Genomic DNA, 24929 nt, shown 5'->3' with positions numbered 1-24929 from the left:
GTTCCCAAGAGAAATCGGCCGAATGTATGAATCCGCGAATCCGGAGAAAGTTAATACTGGGGTCCATTGTATGTATAAGGTATTGTATATATATATATATATATATATATATATATATATATATATATATTATATATATATATATCGATGGAAAACAGGACTTCATTGAATCTGGATGGTATCTCTGCTTGATATCATCCAGTTTCAGTGAGGTCCTGTAAGCAATTGTATTAATGCACAGAACAATTATGTAAGTGACAAGTTAATAAATAAATAAATAGGTATATATATAAATAGTGTATACATATATATATATCTATATATATATGTATATATATACACAACCCACTGAATCACTCTCTTTGCTATTTTGTTGGGGAAGTATCCAGCAAAACCTTGGAAATTGCCATAGGTATCATCACACCCTTCATCATCTGCCTCGTGGTGGTAGTTATCGTGTTGTTGCTAAAACTGAGACGAGATTTCCTAAAGCAATGTGAGGCAGAAAAGGAGCTGGCTTTCCTCTTCATGAAAGGACGGCCCACCGAACTCAACCCATACTGCACAGCTGACGAACAAGCCGAGCTCCTTCCTTATGACCACAAATGGGAAGTTTCTAAGGACCAAATACAATTGGGTGAGCCAGTGTACTTGACGAAGTTATACCTTCAATGAAAGGTAGATATATCCATCTGAATTATCTTTACCTTCATGCTGTCAGTGAATTCCAGCAACTTTTCTCTCTAGGACAATTCAAAGCAGGTTCACTTGTAATTTGCATCACTGATTTTCTGCAAGCTACTGAAACCTTTACCCTACATGAATGTATATGTGAATACGTTCATATACTTTTATAAATCCATGCATGAACAGTCTACCCTAGTTTACATTATATAAGGATGCATTTTAATATTGTCTCATGGATAACAAAAGATTTCTCATTGTACTGGTATTAATTGAATAAATCTATGCCTGTTCCGTGTGTGTGTGATGTCAATAGGCCAGCAACTTGGAGCCAATGCCTTTGGCCGTGTAGTCAAAGCCACAGTATCGAACCTGGAGCCTGGGATACCAAAAACAGCTGTTGCACTTAAAATGTGCAAGATGCAAGCAGATACTACCCAGATCACAGCACTGACCCAAGAACTGAAAATTATGATTCACATCGGAAAGCATCCTAACATTGTCAATCTTATGGGTGCTTACACTGATAATGTTGGCAAAGGTAAGACAGGCATGTGGTACATGAAGATAATTTTACTTTTATCTATCTATACTGTTACATGGTGACAAAAAGTACTGATTACTGAAAGCAATTTTACAGAATTTATCCTCTTATTTAGAACTGTAGTACGTACAGAGAAAGTCCTGGATTCCAAGTCCTACTCATTGTCCATAAAGAGAGTGAAAGTTCGGTTATTGACTAATGCACATGAAGAATGTGATAAAATATAGGATTAAACTTGCAAAACAATGTTATTGTCCTACAAGAGATACTGGAAAACGTTTTCTTTAAGAAAGCATTAAAAATGTTCTTAAAAAATTATGCTAGACTTTTTTCACTAAGTTCACTGCATCATTTCCCATACTTATATCAGGAGAGCTATGGATTCTTGTTGAGTACTGCCAGCATGGCAACCTTCTCCAATTCCTTCACTTTCATCGGCATAATTTTGAGAATGTTATTGACCCCATCACCGACTTGGTCATCTTGAGTGGAAGAGATGGTGGAGAGAGCATTTCACCTCTCTCGCCAGTTCTCAAATCTCCAGGGTCTGTCAAATCATCCAGTGACCCTCAGTCCCAATGTGAGATTTTATTGGAGTCTCCAGCATCACCTAAAGTTCTCTATTCATCTTCGTAAGTAATCTACCATTCCTTCATTTGAGAAACCTCCATAGGACTTTGGACTTTCCTCATTGCCACTATCTAGACACTCTGTCAGCTTGTAAATTTACTTGTGTAAAGTCGCAAGCTGCTAATAACAGAATAAAGGTAAGGGTAGGCTCCTCTTTGAAGGGCTGATTTTTGCCAAATTTTTTCATTTTTTTTTTCTTTGCTAAAAGTCTTCCTTTGGCCTAGCAGAATGCCCTGATATGTGTAGAATTCGTCTCCAGCCTCTATAACGGCCCCCATGGTCGTCAACGCCCCCCTACCTGTAACACTGAATTACTAGCTATCGGAAAATAAAGCGATTTTTTATGCTCAAATGGTTATTTATCATGTTACTTCCTCATAACATCTCTTGGTAAATCATATAACATGTGAATTTCGTCTCTCGCCTATATGGCCTCCCCCCCCCCCCCCCCCCCCCCCCCCACCCCCCCCCCCCCCCCCCCCACAACCAACAACTCCTTCCATACGCAGTTACTGATTACTGGAGCATTATGCAATTGATTGTGCTCAAATGGTTATTCATTAGGTATATATATATATATATATATATATATATATATATATATATATATATATATATATATATATATATATATAGAGAGAGAGAGAGAGAGAGAGAGAGAGAGAGAGAGAGAGAGAGAGAGAGAGAGAGAGAGAGAGAGACGTATGAAGCTGGGGTTTTTTAGAATCTTTCATAATATAGTAATAATTATTTTTTATAATAATAATTGTCAGATACGCTCATTGTAGCAATAATGTCTTTGTAAATAATAATTGCAGTAAGCATAGTATATTGGGCGAAATGCCCGATGCTCATATGGAAATCAGTAATAGAAATTTAATAGTAGTGATTTATAATAATAATAGATGTCTTTGTAACTTTAGTAATAAGAATAATTATAATAATATTTCTGTAAATAATAATTATAGTAGGTATAATATATATCATTGCATGTTGGGCGAAGTGCATATGCTCATAGTAAAAATAAGAAATATCATTAGTAATAGTAATAATAATAATAATACTCTTAGTAACTCATATTAGTAATAATGTCGGAGCGCTTACAGTTCAGTTGACCACGGGTTTCGTCTGCTATGGAATCGGCGGAGCAATACAAACAAGATGGCGGACGCTTTGTTTTGGCGCCCCGGTTTAATAACCCCGAAACCTATAAAAAACGATAATGGGGGACCCTTTTGGGAACCGGGGTTTTTGGGTGGGGGAGTACATGCGAGTAAATGAAAACGGTAAGGGGGGAGCCATTCATTGGGAAACCGGGGTTTTTGGGTGGGGGGAAACCCAGATGACGACAATGACACGAAAAACAACAAAACCCTAGCCAGACGTAAAACCCGTTGCCAACAGTAAACTGTAGGAGCTCACGTACCAACAAAAATGTAGGAGGTCCCGTCCCCCGTTGTGTTAGGCTAACCAAACGACGGCAATGAACACTAAAAACCACGAAACCCAAGCAAAAAAAACCAGTGGCCAACTAAACTGTATGAGCTCCCGTTCCAACTAAACTGTAGGAGCTCCTGTTCCAACTAAACTGTAGGAGCTCCTGTTCCAACTAAACTGTAGGAGCTCCTGTTCCAACTAAACTGTAGGAGCTCCGGTGATCGTAACCAAACGAACCAACCTAACCAAACTTAGGCCGCGTGCCCTTACCTGGCCGGGGGCTTCGCCCCCCTGGACCCCCCAGTATAGATATGATTAAGTGGATTGACTAACCTTAACCAAAATGGAACCAACCTAACCATAGTTAGTCTCCACGTCCTTACCTGGCCGGGGGGCTTCGCCCCCTGGACCCCCCAGTCTAGTATATTAGCAGTGATTGCTACCTAACCAAAGGAACTGACCTAACCAAACTAAGTCTGCATGTCCTTACCTGGCCGGGGGGCTTCGCCCCCCTGGACCCCCCTGTGTAGTAAGTTAACAATTATAAATATCTAACCAATATAACTTGTCCATAAATATGGCTGGCACCCGTATATCCTTACTGATAACTAAACAAAATGAATATTTCCGAGAATACATTGGTTAAAGTCAAGGCCACGTTGTTTGCTCGAACACATGGACTGCTTCAAACACGTGGACTTCTAGCGAACGTGAATGTTCGGATGTGTTGAGCGTGCCTGACTTCAGCAAAGCGGAAATAACAATGGCGTGCTTAATTTTGGCAAAATAATTAAAATAACGTGCATTTACATTGATAACCTTACCTTGGAGATGTTGCTAGTCGTCCAGAAATATAGAACTTAATAAGAGAAATCCGAGTCGTTCAAATCTTCTGGGTAGAGGATTTTTTTTTTTCTTTCTTGGCGGGACGGTTGTTTTCCGAGATGACTGAACAAGGGGAATTTGTTTTCATTAAATAACTAACTAGGGATCGTTCGTCTTGACACAAAATGTATATGTCTTCCGCGTGACGGGAACGGCGGCAGCGAACGCCACGTGTGCGGAACACGACAAATTCTCGGCAGAAGAAGACATGGTAGTTATGACAAAGCACTGAACTGGCTGAGAAGCAGGAACAGACTGAAGGGTCGAGGAAGGTCGGGCATGGTCCGTTCCAGGTACTAGTTATCCTAGCGGATAACTAGTACCTGGAAAATATGTATCGAAGAATGTAAAAAAAATGTAGGTCATACAGATGAGTTGGGCAAGGAAAGAATAATCGAATAATGGGGAAAAAAATGTATCTCCTACAGATTATGTTGGCACGGGTAAAACTATCGTGGGCAAGAGTCAAAATATCGAATAATGAAAAAAAAATGGAACTCCTGCAAATTAGTTGGGCAAGCATGGGAAAAAAAATAGAATAACGAAGGGAAAAAAATGGAGCTCTTGCAGTTCAGTTGGGCATGGGTGAAAATATAGAATACTGTAAATTAAATTGGAGGTCCTAAAGATTAGTTGGGCAAGATTAAAAATATCGAAGAGAATCGGCTTTCATGTTGATGCATGTTCGGGTTCGGTCCTGTGGGTTGGGTTCGGGTTTGGTCGGTCTGGGGTCGGTTGGTAGGCTGCGGGTCATCTGCGAGAACTACTTACCTTGGCGGAGGGATTACGGACCGGGCAAAATGGTGTTACACGGTCCGGTCAACTGAACTGTAATCTACCCATAATGTCTATTATATCATAATTGTAGATCATATAGTAAAAAAAATAAATAAATAAAAATATCAAATCCAATATAACTTCACGTCTGTGAAGTGTAAATTTTATAGTATACCTCTCAAAAATTGGTTGAAGTCGTTTTCTATGATTAGTTTCATCAAAGAAAACTACTTTAGGGGTATCTATGAAATTCTTTTCCTTTTTCTTATGTCCTCAGAAAAAAATCGCCTTTTCTCTGGTTTGGTTTTTTTTCGGGAAAGGGGTGTATTTCTTTGATTGTCCTGCTTTTATGCCTTAAATAATATAATTTTTAGATGTTTTAGGCTATCAAGTGACACAATAACTACAAACTCACAGAAGGTTTTGTCCCTAAATCGAGGTTTGAATTTTTTCTGAATATTCCTTCCTAACTATTCACTCATTTATCGGCGGGGCTTTCGCTGAAGTTGTTGCTCGTTTTTTCTTTGATATGTGCTTATTTACTGTTCTATTTTGATAATACTTTATGTGCATGTTCCAGGTGGATATACCAACATGCCTACAGACCGAATTTCGATTCAAGAAAGTAGTTTCTCATCGATCACCAATTAACCTTTGGTACAAGGGGCACTGAATTTCACATTTTTTTCATAAAATCATTTATTTTCCCTGTAAGATGATAAAACTCACAGAGAATATGCGTTATTATAGTGCTAATAATGCCTGATAATTTCATTAGCCTGTCTTGATTAGTGTATTTTTGGCAAATATTTTTACGATCGGCACCCCTCCAAAGTGGAGCCTATCCGTAAGATTGGTGAACTGACTCATTTCCTGCTTGTTTTTTGTATACTAACCAATGTGGTTACTAGTTAACTGAAAGTGCAGAAAAAGGAAGCTATGTGACCTAACCAGACATTTCAAGTGTGGCCAGTTTCACCAGTCACAAAGAATTACTATTTAGATATTATAAGCTGAAATTGCTGCTGTCATATTGCAGGTAAGAATACACTACTGTACTATAATTTGTTTGGTTATTGAGTGTTCTTGTATATGTGGTATGATTCATAAAGATGCAGAGAAGTTCCTTAGCTGTGAAAGGTCAGTGACCAATTTTGCCACCGCATTTTTGGCCCCTTTATGTGTACAGATCTGTTCAAAGTTGATTATTGTAATACTTTTCAATCTGTACTGTCTCATGGTATTTCACACGTTTCCATCCTCCTCGACCCTCCAAAAACATTTTGGTGTTAAAATATCTTCGGGGATAATTGCAAATGTTTGTATGAAAACTGACAACTCTGGAAGTGATGAACTCTACTTGAACCATTACTTCATGTACCTATTTCTCTTTTAGCTCTGAAAATCTTGAAAACAGCACAATCTGCTTCATGCAGACCCTTATCAAGCTAGCAGAAAGCAAGAAAAATGGTTGAGGTGACGTTCTTGTTTTATAATGCATGCCTTAATTATTGCGACCATGACATTACACTGTCTTTGAAGTGATGATGATGATGACTAATTATCTCCAAAGCTGTATTACACACTCTCTTGGTCACTGCTAGTTTTTCTTGTTTCATATTCAAAAGTAACTTCGTCCGTATGGCAGATGATTTTACTTTGTGGTGTGATTCCGTTTAGGCTGAAATGTCTTTATGGCTTGTTGGTTAATTTCTCACAACTCTTGCGCATAATTCTTTCTAGAATTGTACTGCTACTACTACCACTACGGCTTCAATGTTCCCTCTTTACTGGAAATATGGAATTGCTGAAAGATGGTCCAGTCCCTCATCATCTCGTTGCCTGTAGTAAAACTTTCATAGTTGCCACAGTATATATACTTTCCACTTTTCTCCATGTGGATAGTACTTTGATAGGCTGCTCTTACCTGAGAATACACAGTCTTAACTGTCAGAATCATCAACTTTCTTGGGAGGGCAACACATTTCTTCCATTTGATAAGATTATAAGAACAATGATTATTCTAAAATATTCTTCATGGGCTCCCATAATACTTTCAAACAATAACTCTATTAAGTCTTACCCACTGACACATCACTAAATATATATGTTACGGCCATTTTGCAAAATTGGCCATTTTACAAAATTGCCGGCCATTATGCAAAAGGACCAAATTCATGGTCATTTTGCAAAATGACCTAAATTTCTCAACATTTTGCAAAACGACCAAGATTTTGGTCTGTTTACAAAATTATCGTTGGTCAGTTTACAAAATGTCCATACAGCAAGCAGCTAGATGGAAAAAAAAGCGAGGGAATGATAAAACGTAGTGAACATAACTAATTTTATTTATTTTCAGAAAATACAACTTTCAAATACATCAAAACGTATAAAGTTTTAGCAAGTAGCCAGTTGAATGCACTCAAAGTACTACGTTGGTCGTCTTCTCCTGGCTTTCTGCAGTGCCTTACTGACAACAGTGTCACCAGTCAGCTCCCATTACTATTGTGGAGAGAGAGGCCGGGGAAGGGGGTGAGGATAATAAGTGAATGATCGACAATTATACAGTACAATTACCCGTAGTGGGAAACTAGTAAATGAACCAGTAAATGAACCAATATTATAAGAGATGATTTGCAGAAGTGAATGAATAGCTTTTTTTCCATCTGGCTGCTTGCTGTATGGAGATTTTGTAAACGGACCAACAATAATACTGTTTATTTTGTAAACTGACCAAAATCTTGGTCGCTTTGCAAAATGTTGAGAAATTTGGGTCATTTTGCAAAATGACCACGAATTTGGTCCTTTTGCAAAATGGCTGGCAATTTTGTAAAATGGCCAATTTTGCAAAATGGCCGTAACATATGTTAGTCCCATATATATAAAAGTCTAAAACTAAAGAGTCAACCAGATTGCTTGCAGGAATGTGATCAGACTAGAGACGCTAAAGATGACGTATACAATAAGTATGTAGGCTAAGATAACATGCCGTCACCTGTAGTCACTCAATTGTTTATAAACATTAGTCCAAGCTCCCTGCTTGAGACAACTACCGCCTACGTGATCTGTAGCGTGTCTCATTTGATTGTGTGTTCGTATGAAACTATGTCATCTGATAGTATGTTCATATGTTCGGAACTACTGTCTGTTCCTTCATAACTTGTAACAGAGATGGTAGACAGGCAGAACAGAGTTAGCTATCGTCATTAGAAGACCTGTACCTCTTTACCTAAGCTTTATCATGTAGAGGAATAGGATTAGCCATCATCATTGGCAGAAGCGATCAAGCTATCGTTATTAGAAGACTTGTACAATCATATCTGATCTTCACCATGTAAAACTTCAGAAGAATATATAATTTTTTATACTTAGTGTTTTCTACAAGAACCTCACCGAACCATGAGTTTAACACATCGTCGTAAAGATAATACCGACTTCGTAAGTGATCTACAAAACCCCAGACACTCCATTGAAGATGGAAGTGCAATACCAACCGACTTAGCGTATAGATTATCGCTAGTCTAACATTACCTCATAGGGCGCCTTATCATACAAGGCACAAGCCCTAATATTGGTGTCAGCGGTGGGATGGACGAAAAGTTGTTCGAAAGCTAGTTAAAAGTGAAGTAGTATAACCTCGGTCATGTATCCTATATATATAAAGTATCATGTATCCTATATATAATTGATCATAAATAACAGAATCTAAATATATCTTTGCGTGTACGCAATAGGAATCTATTTAGATTCTGTTATTTATGATCAATTATATATAGGATACATGATACTTTATATATATAGGATACATTATCCCGCAATCCCGCACCATACTGCAAAGAACCATCAATTAGACTAAAGAATATAGAAACATCCGTGCCTGTTGTTAAAACCGTATCTAAACAAGAAAATTCCTTAACCCAAGAGATCGCGAGCATTGAATATCTGGGTTGGAGCGCAGAACTGTTACAGACAAACTGAACAAAGCAAGAGTCAACAGACATAACCCAAACAATAAACACTTCGAACGGAAACAGAGTCAGCAGCAATAAACACCAAACAATAAACACTTCGAAACGGAAACAGGGTCAGTGGCTAAGCAAAAACAATAAACACTTTTGAGCAGAAACCCTAAAGCAAAAGTACATTTAAAGTATGTGTATCAGAATAATGTAATCAAATGTAATATTATATGTAGGTCTGTGACGAGGAAAACCCGAAGAACACAGCAGATGACTAACGACCAGGTAGTAATAATAATCTCTTTCATACCAATCGTCATAAACTGGTTGCATTCCGTCATCCAGGGTTCTCTACTATGTCACAGAAAGCCAAATCACTATTTTACTGGCCTACAATGCTTACAGATATAAAAAGCACATAACTAATTGTAACACGTGTCATGAAAACAAGGGATACACTAAGACACCTGTCAGTTTAAGGGCCTATCCTGTGCCAAATCAATCCTTGAAAGAATATACGTAGAATTATTAACAGAATTACGAGTCTGACAGAGGGAATAAACACTTCTTAGTGTTAATAGTTCCTTGACACGTTATATAGAATTAATAGCACTAAAAACAAAACACCGCAATTGAGTGCGTTACGAATATTTATGAGTGCTAAATCAATAAATATGGAATTCAACACATAATAATCTGTGACTCGGGTGGTGTAAATCAATAATAATCTCCTTAACACGTTGTGTGAATTCCTTTCCATTAAGAAAACCAATAATATATTTTATCACCCAGAGTCAATCGGTTTGGTAGAATAACGGATAATTAAATAGGAAGTGTCAATGTCTTACGAGTTACAACTCGTGATGTTGGATCCGAACTGATTATAGCGGTTCTCGCGGTTTTAAATACCTTTATCCTTCATATCTCGTATCTGTAGAAATGATGCCGCAAGTAGCCTTATACGGTACGCCGCTAGAACACTTTTCCTACATATTCAAGCCAACCATTAATTATCAAATAAATAATATAAAAAAATTATATAAATAAATAAATATAAAAAAAATAAGATAAATATGGATACAAGTGGAGTCAATATAATACACTCCGTAAGAAGTCGGAAGGGTTACAAATTATAATAAAAAAGGAATCACGATAAAATCAATAAGCAAAACGTAACCATAGATAATTAAATATCCAAATATATATGCGTAAAGATTTGAACTCTAACTTAAACGCTTAGTAATGACAAATAAGCTAAAAGTTCAAACAACATATCCAAAACCTACTGACATATTGTCTGTCCCGGTGATTTATATTCGTAGTCAATGAAAAAAAAAAAAAAAAAAAAAAAAAAAAAAAATAAATAAATAAATAAATAAATAATAATAATAAATAAAATAAATAAAATAAAATAAAAGAGATTTTAAAGTCAGGAAGTCTAGAAGTGAAAATGTTATCTATGAAATAATCCTATATGAATCTTATACAGGCTAATAATATATATAGAATTTGTATGGAAACCTTTTCATATAGTTTGAATAAGGAATATTTAATTTAACATAATTACAATTATGCAGTTTTCCAACATGAAACTAATATATTGTTCAATTTTGGTACTGTGTTTTTTTTCAGACATTCTTCTCATGTGGGTCGAGTATTAAAAAAACAAAAAATTTATCCTAAAGTCGTATCTCTTACAGCAAGTAACGTAACTCTTAGCTGGCTGAGAGCAATCTCCTGCCAAGTGACGACGTCATCATTGCCGTATCAGCATTTGTTCCTTTTAACCTCAATAATCTGCTTACACAGGTTTCATCTGTGTGTCGTCTCTGCTTGCAAAAGCAGATTGACTGGAGAAAGGAATGCTTAGCCCGAACTTCTCATGGGCAAGGCAGACGTTAGGCACAAATGTCTATCCGTATGCGCAATGCAACTTTAGCTAAGGAGTTGCAATCATTTTAAAATTAATAACAAAATAAGCAAATAGAATTTCTATAACAACAAAATGAATAAATTTTTTTCTGAACCTCATAGACATTTAGAAGTATCAAGATATGTATAAGAAATATTTACTTGCAACATTAGCCTATTACAATTCAAGTAAACATTCATGGGAAAATGTCACATTTTCTTGAAAAACCCAAAGTTTATTTAGAAATTAGTTACATAGTGGGTTTTTTTCGTTGCATCTCCTACCTATTAATAAAGTTTTTAAAAAAATTAACCTCAGATGCGCGCGAGAAAATTGAATATGAAACTTTTGTTAGGGAACATAGAATCATGATTAATATTCTCTTTGACTCTTATGTTGCCTGGCAATCTTACAATTAGCTCCGTCCACTTCTTTGTCTAGTAACTTACTACCAGTAATATCGAATTTTCTTTGAGATTTGTATTGATATCTGTTTATTTTTTATAATTATGGATATTTTTACAGTCCTCATAGACCTGGATAGGTTCACTCCTTGTTAATGCCATGGATAAAAAAGTTTGTACAGCTGACTCTTTTGAATTCCAATATATCAGCGAATTCATGTGGGTTAAGTCTGGTCTAAATGGCTCTCTTCCCTCCCCTGTATTTGGATGTCGTCTGAATTTACTTTGCCCTTGTGACAAGTATAATTTCACTTGCAGGCTGATTAATGGAACCTGGTTACAGTATCCTGCAGTACGAGAGTTTCACATCGCAACTTCAAAAAATCGTTCGTCGCAGCGGACGGCTATAGTCAAGTAACAACCGCCTACAATGTGAAAGGAATTTCATGGACTTCTTCGACCGACACCGTATCTCGTCGTTAATCTCGTTTTCATGCGGAACGCTCCAGCGGCTGTCGGAATTCGACTACAAAAGGGACATACTTCCGACAATTACGACCCGAAGGATATTCAACTCTACTTTGCTGGCGAAGGACTCGTGCTGGGGATGATTTTTTTTTTCATCGCGAACGTAATCGTGTAGCTTAGGATGCAGAGAATAAGTATGAGCGCAAAAATAGAACGTTGGACCCGCCCAGGCAAATTTTCCCCTTGTTTTAACCATTGAAAAAGGCCGTTTCATTTGGCTAAAGGTGGTTGTCTGGAACTGTGTAATGGACGAAAAGTTGTTCGAAAGCTAGTTAAAAGTGAAGTAGTATAACCTCGGTCATGTATCCTATATATATAAAGTATCATGTATCCTATATATAATTGATCATAAATAACAGAATCTAAATATATCTTTGCGTGTACGCAATAGGAATCTATTTAAAGTGCACATATATTAATCATAATTATATGAATCCATATACATATGTATAAACAGATCAGGTATGCCTATAATCAATCTGTTAACTTTTTTCTTACCAATATCTGCAGTTATTTATGAGTTAGTATATGAATTAATGAATCAGATATATAACATTTAGCATAAAAATCAACGAATCAATCAGCATAACATTAATAATTTTATCAATTCATATATGAAATTTTTTATCAGTTAAAATATGATTTTTTATCATGTTAATCTTCATTCTATGCAATTATCAGAGTACATTAGTATTTTCTGTAGCATAAGTATCTTAATGAGATGAAGTGAAAAACTGTATCATTATATATATATCCCGTGATCACTATTATTTACCAATATCATTGTTTTATATTTTATTACTTGAATCAATTCATGTACACCATGAATTTTTATTTACTTATATATATTCACATAGTGTCTGTATCACACTCCTATAAGTCAAATGCAAGTCAAGTTTGAGTAATATTCAGTGGTTGGTTTTTGGTAGCTGACCGAGCTGATGTAAGTGTTTACATAATAAAAATATGGAATGTTTATCCATATATATAAAAGTCTAAAACTAAAGAGGTCAACCAGATTGCTTGCAGGAATGTGATCAGACTAGAGACGCTAAAGATGACGTTATACAATTAAGTATGTAGGCTAAGATAACATGCCGTCACCTGTAGTCACTCAATTGTTTATAAACATTAGTCCAAGCTCCCTGCTTGAGACAACTACCGCCTACGTGATCTGTAGCGTGTCTCATTTGATTGTGTGTTCGTATGAAACTATGTCATCTGATAGTATGTTCATATGTTCGAACTACTGTCTGTTCCTTCATAACTTGTAACAGAGATGGTAGACAGGCAGAACAGAGTTAGCTATCGTCATTAGAAGACCTGTACCTCTTTACCTAAGCTTTATCATGTAGAGGAATAGGATTAGCCATCATCATTGGCAGAAGCGATCAAGCTATCGTTATTAGAAGACTTGTACAATCATATCTGATCTTCACCATGTAAAACTTCAGAAGAATATATAATTTTTTATACTTAGTGTTTTTCTACAAAGAACCTCACCGAACCATGAGTTTAACACATCGTCGTAAAGATAATACCGACTTCGTAAGTGATCTACAAAACCCCAGACACTCCATTGAAGATGGAAGTGCAATACCAACCGACTTAGCGTATAGATTATCGCTAGTCTAACATTACCTCATAGGGCGCCTTATCATACAAGGCACAAGCCCTAATACATATACCATTTCATGAAGTACAGTAAAGCATTTTTTTTAATTTCAAGACATTACATTATAAACATTACAGAGTCCACCCTGAGGTAAACATTTAAATTTAAATACGAATGTGAATAAAACTGCTATCTCTAAGTACCTACAGCGATAGAAAAGCAATTATACATCAAAATATGAACCCAAAAGATATAATTTCTCTAGTTAAATTAACAAAGCAACATCAGCTTAGAGAATTTCCTGTTGACATGCATTCAATATACGCACAGTACTGTACTAAGTAAGTAAATTTACCTCATATCTGAGGAATTTGATATCCAAATAAATATGATTATCTCAATAACTTTCCTCTGTGAATATTTTCCTAATATTGATGCTTGATGCATTCAAAACTAATTGATTATGAAAATAACCATGATCTTCTTTTACTTGAAAATTTGTGATCACAGGATCTTTCGGAGTGGGAATTCCCTGACCAACAGAATGAAGATGGAGCAGAATCCTTCTTACCAGATGGCACCGGCAGCAAATGAGGCAGCACTGGAGAACGGTAATCACTTGAGTTGCAAAGCAATGAAGATTTTTATTTCCAGACTCACAGATGTGCCTTTGCATGCATGCATGTGACAGATAGATTTCAACTGCTTTCATGCTGTTAGATAGTCGCATACTCCTATAATATGGTATTTAACACATTTTATGTACATCAACTATTACATATTGGGGCATGAACACTGGATACCACAATCTAATTCTGCATACTCAAACACAAAGAGTAACCAATTTAATCAGTACTGAAGAATTCTCTGCTTTTTTCTATTTTCCCTAAACTCTTAACCTGCTTGATTGAAAAAGGAGCGCTGTTACTCTTCAGAATAGTTAATCAATTACTATTTTCTGGCAGTGCCCAAACTTGACTTAGTCAACCAAGCTAATTTTAATTGAGACTAAATATAAAAAACAGAAACTTTATCATCCTTCTCCACACATAACAGGATCAAGAAACCACAGCAAGAAGCAGCAGTTGTTAAAAGTGATTGACTCCCAGGGAAACTATTTCATATATGATAAGAGCACAATTCCCGGAGTGACGTCACCTTTCACAACTGTCGAACTTATTTGTTGGTCTTGGCAAGTGGCCGAGGGCATGGACTACCTGCCCCACAGAAAGGTACGGTTAAGCTTAGTAGTTATCCTTTTTCCCTTATTTCCTTCTCTGAGGGTTATCTATTATTTTAAGCTCTCTCTTCGATCTGTCTGTTAGCAGGCCCATGTGGCTGGATGGGTAGAATTTCACTCTATAGTATTTGGGATCAACAACAAACAAGTGACATGAAGTCAATGCTGAAGTCGTCAGTATTTGCTGCCAGCTGATGTTTTAGCTAAGGATTATTGCCTTGGTAATTTTCTTTACTCTCCAGAGATGCATGTGGGTACGGATCCCAAGGGACAAAGAGCTTCAGAGGGTCCATCTTGGTCTTTAAGGAGCCTGTGTCACCTCGGTGGAGGGTTTTAACTCACTTATCCTGCCTTTGTTTATCTCCATCACAGACAAATGGCCTAGGAGAAGACCTTATTGTGATTTTCATGACGTCACATCAGTCAGACCTGAGGATGCTCATCAGCTAAAGCCCTCTGAAAAATCTAAATATGCCTCTGAATACACTAGATATATCACATTTAGTATGATACTTTAGGAGATTTGTGCTCGATGTAACTAATTACTTTGTAATTATCGTTTTGTATACCTACTAACTTTTGATAATTCACTTTTGACCCTTTATTCATTCTATTAGGTTTTACATGGAGATTTAGCAGCAAGAAACCTGCTTCTGGCTGAGGCCAATGTTGTGAAGATCAGTGACTTTGGCTTCTCAAGAGACATCTATAAGGATGACATATACCTTAAACAAACCTGTGTAAGTTTTAAGATAACTGACAAGTGATGTATTTATCAGTAGCCTAATGATTAGTAGTCTGTGCAAAAGTGATTTAAAAGCTGGCACGCTACTGCCCCTGTGATTTATTGATGAGTGATCTATATTCATGTGAAATATTGATTAGTGGTATAATCCTCATGTGATAAACTGAGCAGTCATTCATGGATCATTAATGATTAAATTATGAATCAGTCCTACCTGAGCACTGATCTGATCACTTCACCGATGATCCACCCATTAGATGACTGCTGTTCAGAAATCTACTGAGGACTGAACTATTGCTTAATCATGCATTGCTCAACAGTTGGTCAGTGTGCTAATAATCTGAGATCTACAGATAAAGAGTATAATTATCTGACCCCCCTCCTCCTGTTACAATTCTTATTAGCAAGGTGTCCTATTTTAATAGTTTATCTACTCTAGCTAATAATACCCTTCAGAATTTTCATTACAAACAATACGAATACTGTCAGTCTAAAATCTCATCTTTATTACCAAGAGAGACAACTCACGTTTTCTAGATACTAAAAATGGTATCTTCATCCAGTTCTGTCATATTATCTTCTCACAGGGCCCCATGCCAGTGAGGTGGATGTCAATCGAGGCCATTCGCGACACAATATTCTCCGTCCAGAGCGACATCTGGTCTTTTGGAGTGAATCTATGGGAACTCTTCAGTTTGGGGTCTACACCATATCCAGGTGTCAAAATTGACAACACATTCGTACAGAGTCTACAGGATGGATACCGAATGGAGAAACCTGAATACGCAAACACTGACCTGAAAGCACAAGTTCAAATGGTGGTATTATTTTTTTGGTGTGTACTGTTAAAATTGATTATCTTTTCTTCCATATTTCATTGGTTAAGATAAACTGTGATCGTTATTTTCTGACAGGTATAAAATCATGTGTCAGTGCTGGGAGTCTCTCCCTCAAGGTCGGCCTTCCTTTCGACATTTGGCCGACGAGCTCAGCAAGATGCTAATGCCCGAGACAACTCAGGAGAGGACTGAGGACTGAAACTCAGTATCTTTCTCCAAGATACCTTCATGCCATGGTCTGATTGGTTTCTAAAAATACTGATTTCAATATTTCAACAATGAACCATTGACAAAATCTCCCATATTTTCAAAATTGCTTAACAAACCAGCTAAAAGCTCTGTCAACAATTTTGATGCCACTCAGAAGTACCACTGTCCAATCAACTTAATCCGATTTCATTTTTTACCCAGGCTCTGATTAGCATAATAACTCTGTCCTTTGGCATCAGAGTTATTGTCCTTTGGCATCAGAGTTATGGGTACTAGGAAAATTGTTTCATGTGGTTCATGATGCCATTATAACTCAGAAAATTTGATGAAAGCTGTAATAGTCGTCAGTGATAAGAGAAAATAACAAATAAGCAAGATAAAATTTGCATAATTTGCACAAAAGAGTAAATAAATGCATTAAAACACATTTGAACTAAAACCAAAGAAATAAACTGTAGGTGATTCGATGACCTCTAACTATTTCTAAGCAGTCACTTATTTGAGAGAAGCTCAAAATACTTATAAATTTTTTGCCTGAGCCAAGGGTTTTTTTTTTATATAGATTTCATACATAAACATGAAATCTCAAACAGACTTACACTTGGATATTTCTGTTATTTGTTTACATTGCAGTTGTCATGAAATCATGTAAGAAAATATACATAGTTAATAATGTACTTAGTTCTAAAACATTTGACAGCAATCAATATTATTTTATGTACTAGTAAATATAGTGGCTCATGAAATCTTCCACAACATTGCTAATGAAAAACACTCTTCCATAGTACTACAACACCAAGAATGGAGAGTACTTGAACATGAATAAGGAGCGTTTCAGACACGAGACAGATTACTTGGAGATGTTGGCATCACCTGACATCAGACACATCACCAGAGATGAAGTGTCGCAAAGTGAGGTATGTTGAAATTTCTATGATTTGGACCATAAATTCTATATGTCCTTAGTGAATCTGTATCAAGAATGATCTAACTTTACGAAGTGTCTAGATTTCTGGAATTCTGTCTTAAGTCACAACCTAAGAGTTACAACCCGCATCAAACTTTGCTTTAGTTATTTAGTGCTCTATCACTAAGAAGGACTCAAAACAGATATGTTTCTCTTTATGTCTATCTGTTTATTTACATCTGATTTTCCTCATAACAGACTTAGGAGCAAAATGCAAAGTTTTACTGGAAGTATTACGGCTATGGAATAGAAGGCAAGTGGAATTGCATAAATCACTTACTGCAACAGACTTTTATACCTAGTCGATTTTGAAACTTTCAGATAACTGGATTTTACTTCCTACTTTGAATGCATGCTTCTTGCAAATATAACAAAAACAGCAACTCTTCTTTCCATATCATAAAAATGCTGTGCATCAACAGGTGTCCTATTTGGGAAAGATTATAACCTGTATTCTAGCAGATGACAGGAACCTATCAAAAACATTCTCGGTATAATATGTGTCGTTCCCACATCAGCCCTTGTTTTTTGTGCACTGGACAACATTTTATGATACATGTTTTTCACAGGATGGTTAAACTTTCAATATTTAAGTTTGTGAACATTATTATCTCTCATTCTACTGGTTACCAGGTTCTGTGCATCATTTGGTGTACAATTGAAACCTAGTACGTATGTACTTCTGAAGATCTTATTTTCAATAAAACAGCTAGTATTTCCAAAGATCTTATTTTCAATAAAACATCAGTTAACATATATAACCATAGCTAGTTCAGAAGGAAAAAATCTTTCCACTCCTATCTTATGGACAAGTTACTCTATTTTCATGTAACATGATGGACAGATTTCACTGGGTGACCACTTCCAGATGCCTAACTTCTTGTGGTTATTGATGATGAATTTGACAATTTCTGTTATGTTTATTTCACTTGTTTCAACCAAACTTCATAATTATGCAAAATTCAGTGCAGATTCACAGAAATAAAACTAGGTGGTTAAATATAAGTGCTTGCAGGGATTCGTATTCTTGAAGATGTGATCTGCTAGTGATTCCTTCATGACATTGTCTTTTGCTGCATAAATAACAGGTAAGCATCTGATAAAGTGCAGAAAAACCAAGGCACTACCTATTGCTTGGACCATTGTTAGTAAATACTTTCACTACAGTACTTGTATACTGTATTAGTCAACATTTTTACTTAGGACGGTGAACATGGGACAGGAAAAACGAACCATGACCTTCAGACGCATACTGAAAGCACAACATCTGATCCAGACCAGGGGACAGGATACCTTCCTATGTCATCAGGCACACGCTCCCCTAGGTCTTTCTTCGATATATTCAGCCCCAAAAGAACTTCAGAGAATTTTATGTAAGTAGAAGCCTTGGAACAAGAATAGCTCTAAAAATTATCAGAATTAAGGTAAGAAAAGAGTTTGGCAGATAATATGTCAGTACAGAGTAGATGGAAGAGTTAACTGATGGTGTGAAAGTAAGAATTAGGATGGAAAGAGGTATTACTTGGTTGAAGCAATAATTAATGTAACTTAGATGATGGTACAGGTAAAAGGAATGGGTTTAAGATGTATCTGTTAGATAAGAATATATAGATATAGATAGATAGCTAAGATAGATTAGATAGATGATAGATAGACATAGATAGATATATATATATAATATTATATATATATATATGGATATATATATATATATACTATTATATAGATATATATATATATACATATATATATGCATGTATAACTGAATCAAGAAAGTTAGGAGCATGATAAATCCATAAATAAAGATATATGCCACGAAAGAAAAATAAACGAAGGAGTAACTGCGAGACCTTTCGACGTTTCCAACATCCTTTACTAAGCAGAACTGACATACATGCGGGAAAAGACAAAACAAGAAGATTCGTATAACTGACAGATAGGGATTATAAAGAGATTAGTACCTAGAATCCGACACACCTGGAAGAAGAGTAACCTTCCCAAACAAGCATAAACAATGGGTGCGATTAAAAGTTTAAGATAACCATCTCAGATACAAGGACAAGACAATTTTAAAGAATTATAGGTGACAGCTGTTCAGAATTTTGGTAAACAAAACCATATTCAACATATTCACAATACATGTAAGACATACATTACAACAAAGATAACTCTAAGGCAGCTAATTTTTATTTCTGAACAGCTGTCACCTATAATTCTTTAATTGTCTTGTCAAGGAACTAATTATGTAACATGCACCAGATAACTTTTCACCTCCTCCTTTCCCAAAGATACCAAAATAAATGCCCACTGCGAGTGAGGTGGGTTATACCATCTTCAAACAGTGAGATGATTGATGTGACCACGATCAAGTTTCGACTGCCATTGCTAATAGGGTTGCACATAATTTTATCTTTTAGTCATAGTCATTATTAGGCCTCACTCCCATCTCAGAAATGACAGAACTTTATAACAAGTTGAACAAGAGCAACTGAGACTATAAACGAACTTACACCAAAGCATTAAAAGTTGCCACCAAATAAATTTGAAGGAATGAAGGAACTGATATAAACTACTAGAGTTTTTACTCTTCACAAGACAGGGAAAAGTAGGAAACTAACTCCAGCTATGTTTATATAGTACATATATAAACATGTAACCTCAGAGATCTATGTAGTAATTATTACAACTGGATAGCGACCAGAGGGTTTGTTCGTAATAATACTTGAAAATGCAACTCCAAAAAAGTTATGGAATGAGTAAAATTAAAATAATGATGATTCTGGAAAATGTTCCTTATGATATTAGAAATTTGTTGTTTGTTGAAACTTTACAGAGGAATAAAACAAGTTGATCTACATTCAGTTATTCATCAATTACTCAGGGGTCAAAGAAGGTTGACCAATTCCATGACCAGAGGAATTACTTAAGTGAGTTTAATCTCATTCATTACTGATCATGGGTTATGAATATAAAAAAAATCCCTGACAGGAACAACTACTGTATATTCGATGTGGTCACAACTTTGAAGCTTTGGTTGATTTCAGAATAGAATAGAATATGTGATTCTGGCACAAAGCCAAGCACTGGGACCCATAGGGTCATTCAGCGCTATAGTGATAATGAATACAAATGGAAGTATAAATAATGAGTTTAATGGGAATGATATAAATAATGAGTTTAAAATAGATACTCTGATGATCAATGTTTAAAACGGTAAAATCGACACTAAATTTCTAGTGGGATTAACAGTAAAATGACCATTTATGATAAAAATAAAATTAAAATTAAAAAATTAATTATATCTATATAAAATTACTAGACATTCTTATAAAATCCACAAGCCTTTAAAAAACTCATAACAGGGCCAACATCCATGTTGTCTCCTAAAATTTCAGATATAGTTTTGCCATTTAGATGGTACATCCGCCTCTCATTTACATACCTGGTGCAGTGAACCAGAATGTGCTCAACTGTCAAAGGGCTATCACAGTGAACACACACTGGAGCACTACCACCATCAAGAAGAAAACTGTGGCATTCGGCAGCGACCAATCCTCAACCTTGTTAATATAATTTCAGTCCTCCTGTCGCTTTGATAGGATGATTGCCAAATTCCTACTTGAGGTCTAATTGTTTTTAACTTCTTATTATTAGCAAGAAGGGGAGATGACCATCGCTCCTGCCACTTTCTTAGTATATAGTTACGAATACAGATTTTCATATCAAAATGGGGGACTCTATTTGTGTCAATTTCTCCTTGGGAACAGGCACTCTTTGCTTCTCGGTCTGCTTCTTCATTACCTGGGATCCCAACATGACCAGGAATCCAACAAAAACGTACTGTTTTATGCCTACAAGAAATGCGAAACAGCCACGCTTGAGCCTTTTGTACTAAAGGATGGGAAGAATTATAACTATTCAGGCTTTCTAGAGCACTTTTACAGTCTGAGTATATGACACAAGACTTCTTATTTGAATGATATGCTATATCTAGGGCTTTTACAATAGCAGATAGTTCAGCTGTATATACTGAGGTAGCTGGAGGTAGCTTTGCAACATTACAAAAATTATCGGTGACCACAGCTAAACCTACTCCCTCACTTGACTTTGAGCCATCTGTATAAATTTTATAGTCGTTATTATGAACTTCATCATGTTCTAAAAACAGCGACTATTTCTTCATTAGGGGTGTTCTTTTTTACTATATTTTTCTTGCACAGTTCAGCTTTTGGTATGAACCAAGGTGGAATTTTGGAAGGGGCCAATTCATGAACATTCTGAGTCAGTATAGAATTTTCATTTACAGATGCAATTAGGCGGATCTGGAATGGAACAGAAGATCTTGGCTTGAATTTGCTAGCATCAAGTTGATTAATAACCTTATTTGATGGATTGCTAGCATTACTTTTAATCCTCATCAAGTATCGGAGGCCTAATTCTTCACGTCGTAAATCAAGTGGAAGTTGGTGCGTATCCACATAAAGACTCTCGATGGGGGATGTTGGAAAAGCCCCAGAGCAAATACGTAATCCCATATTTTGGACTACGTCAAGTTCGTGGAGTTTACTTTTGCAAGCTGATGAATAAATCTGGCATCCATAATCCAACTTTGATCTACATAATGCATCATATAGTTGTAGCAAAGTTTTCTTATCCGCGCCCCAGTTGAAGCCACAGACCACTTTCAGAAGATTGAGAGATTTCTTTACTTTGCACTTTAAATTTTCAATATGCTTAGACCATGTGAGTTTGGAATAAAAAATCATTCCTAAGAACTTGACATCATCCGCATATGGTAGAACAGACCCATCAAGTTTCAAATTTGGTATAACTTCTCGACGTCTACTTCTAGTAAAGCAAACAGCAACGGTCTTACTTGTTGAGAACCTAAAGCCGTTTTGTTTTGCCCATCGAGAGATAGAGTTGATGGATTTTTGTAAATACCTGCAAGCCGATTCAGCATCATATGCAGTGCAATAAATAGCTAGATCATCAACGAAAAGTGAGGCCTGTACAGGATTTGAAATCTCATTGATGACGCTATCAATGGCAACGGCAAAACAAGTTACACTCAGCACACTCCCCTGTGGAACACCTAGTTTGAATGGGGAAGATAAATGATTTCCTATTCTTACTCTTACAAACCGGTCTGTTAAAAAGGAGTTAATGAACCTAATCATGTTTCATTGTATGCCTAATTTATGAAACTCCTTAACAATTCCATGATGCCATGTTGTATCATAGGCTTTTTCTAAGTCAAAGAATACACCAATTGTCTGACACTGGTTTACAAAGCCCTGTTGAATTTGATTAGAAAGTCTTAGCAGAGGGTCAAGGGTAGATCCGTTTTTGCGAAAGCCAAACTGGAGTGGAGAAAGTAGTTTGTGTGTTTCTAAGTGCCAGACTAAACGAGAGTTGATCATCTTCTCCATCAGCTTGCATACACAGCTAGTTAGAGCTATGGACCTGTAACTTGTTGTCTGATAAGGGTTTTTATTTGGTTTTTGAATTGGAATTACTACAGCAATTTTCCATCTTCTTGGTAAGATTCCAGTATCCCAAATTTTATTAATAATCTTCAAGAGGTATGTTTTTGCTTCCTCGGGTAACTATCGAAGCATTGCATACAGGATAGTATCCTCACCAGGAGAAGTATCATCCATTGAAGAAAGGGCATCTTGTAGCTCATGTAGAGAGAATTTAGCGTTGTAAGCTTCAAGATTACCACCAGATAAATCTAAAGGAATCTGGGTGTTCCTAATCCTCTGGAAGTCGGTTGAATAATTACTTGCACTTGAGATGTGGGAAAAGTGCTGACCTAGGTATTCAGCTACATCTTTGGGACTTGTTATCAGTGAATCTCCAACCTTTGAAGAGGGTGTTTTAGGAGGAAAAAATTTCCCTGCAAGCTTTCTTACTTTCTTCCAAGCTACTCTGGATGGAGTTTTTGAATTGATTCCATTTATGTAATATATCCATGTATTTCTTTTTGCACTACGAAAATATCGACGCTGTTTGGCCATAGCTCATTGATATATTATCTTAGCAGTAGATGCGCCACTTGACTTATATTTTTTATAGCATCTTCTTGTAATTTTTCTGAGAACAGCACATTTCTTATCGCACCAAGGGACAACAGGTCTTCATAGTTTTCCACTTGTTTTTGGCATAGCAGCCTCTGCACTTGTTATCACTGTGTTTGAAAAATATTCGTATGCTGCTAAGTGGCATTTAAAAGATTCATAAGATTTTTCTAATCTTATACCCGTCTTATATTTAACCCAGTCTGCTTCCATTACCTTCCATTTTGGTGGTGCTTCTGTAGGAAAATTTCTCACGAACTTTAAATGGATAGGAAAGTGATCACTACCATGCATATATTCATCAACAGACCAGTTAAAATCCAAAGCTATGTCTGAGGAACATATACTCAAATCAATAGCTGAATATGAATTAAAATGATATTGTTAAGATACAATAAAGTTTTGTACATACTTACCTGGCAAGATATATACTTAGCTATAGACTCCGTCGTCCCCGACAGAAATTCGAATTTCGCGGCACACGCTGCAGGTAGGTCAGGTGATCTACCGCCCCTGCCGCTGGGTGGCAGGAATAGGAACGATTACCGTTCTAGAACCAGATTTTCTCTTCCACCTGTCTCCTGAGGGGAGGTTGGGTGGGCCATCAATCGTATATATCTGCCAGGTAAGTATGTACAAAACTTTATTGTATCTTAACAATATATTCATTTTGTACATGGAACTTACCCAGCAGATATATACTTAGCTGATTGACACCCTTGGTGGTGGGAAAGAGACAACTATTTACTGAATAGACAGGTAAACAACATACGTTGTAGGTAATAAATAAATAAAACCTTTGTTCCTACTTGATCAGGCGGAAGCCTCCATGGCTAATGCCTAGGAATCTGCTTCGCCTCAAGAGCCTCAGCGAGGATGTGAACCCTATGGCTAAGAGTTCTTGTGGGTCTGTCGATGAGGTCTTATCCATTTACTCGACAGAGCCTCTTACATGACAATATGCCTATGCCTAGTGGCATAATTAAGGAGCACAACACCGATCCCGATCACCTAATCCTAACACGAGGGTTAGTGCTTAAGTTGAAAAAGAGTTATCTACAAACTCCTTTCAAACAACCCAAAGAAAAAAAACACGACGTTAAATAAAATTTAACTCACTAGTTAAGGATCAGTATCTGCTCCCTATCCCAGCAATGTATCCGCAGACCCGTATCAACCAAGAGAGAAGGATCCCTCGAAGGTTATCTTGACATCCTTCGGATAATGGGAAGTCAACACAGAGTTGCATCTCCTGTATGTGACAGCTAATATGTCCTTATGACATATTGTTAGGGAAAGAACAAGAATTCGTAAAAGCTCGCACTTCATGCGCTTTTAATTCTCAGCTGTTTGAAGGAATCATCAATGCACTTATCAAGTGCTTAGGAGATCACAATGTCTCAAGAAGGCCAGGGCGTTCTTTGATATAGATCTCTTCTGGGTGAAGCCTGGAGCCTGCTAGCGCTGGCA

The 24929-nt window shown here is 36.5% G+C and overlaps 2 protein-coding genes across 3 annotated transcripts in view; both read left to right on the top strand.

Moving 5' to 3' along the window:
- Window positions 1-1026: 1026 nt before the first annotated feature.
- On the top strand, window positions 1027-14507 carry LOC135210113 (vascular endothelial growth factor receptor 1-like). The gene is made up of 3 exons (XM_064242923.1): window positions 1027-1225; window positions 1599-1860; window positions 13886-14507. Exons 1-3 carry the CDS (start codon window positions 1096-1098, stop codon window positions 14061-14063), a joined length of 570 nt encoding a protein of 189 aa, XP_064098993.1. The 5' UTR covers window positions 1027-1095; the 3' UTR covers window positions 14064-14507.
- A 2655-nt stretch (window positions 14508-17162) lies between these two features.
- Window positions 17163-24929, top strand: part of LOC135210114 (uncharacterized) — a 163910-nt gene continuing 156143 nt past the window's right edge. The window contains exon 1 of one of the 2 annotated variants that reach the window (XM_064242924.1): window positions 17163-17326. In XM_064242924.1, coding sequence (XP_064098994.1) covers window positions 17228-17326 — 99 coding nt within the window. In that variant the 5' untranslated portion in view covers window positions 17163-17227. The remainder of the gene's footprint in view (window positions 17327-24929) is intronic. The other variant, XR_010313459.1, reaches the window with a different exon arrangement.

The sequence above is a fragment of the Macrobrachium nipponense genome, chromosome 39 (assembly GCF_015104395.2).
Source record: "Macrobrachium nipponense isolate FS-2020 chromosome 39, ASM1510439v2, whole genome shotgun sequence".
Taxonomy (NCBI): domain Eukaryota; kingdom Metazoa; phylum Arthropoda; class Malacostraca; order Decapoda; family Palaemonidae; genus Macrobrachium; species Macrobrachium nipponense.
Note: the sequence above shows the minus strand (reverse complement) of the source record. Positions and strands in the feature narration are given on the sequence as shown.

Bases quoted from the DNA above. Each gene is read 5' to 3' on its own strand.
- LOC135210113 (XM_064242923.1), top strand. From the start codon at position 1,096: ATGTGCAAGATGCAAGCAGATACTACCCAGATCACAGCACTGACCCAA. The intron at 1,226-1,598 runs GTAAGACAGGCA...TACTTATATCAG, and splicing joins CACTGATAATGTTGGCAAAG to GAGAGCTATGGATTCTTGTT. The intron at 1,861-13,885 runs GTAAGTAATCTA...TTGTGATCACAG, and splicing joins AAAGTTCTCTATTCATCTTC to GATCTTTCGGAGTGGGAATT.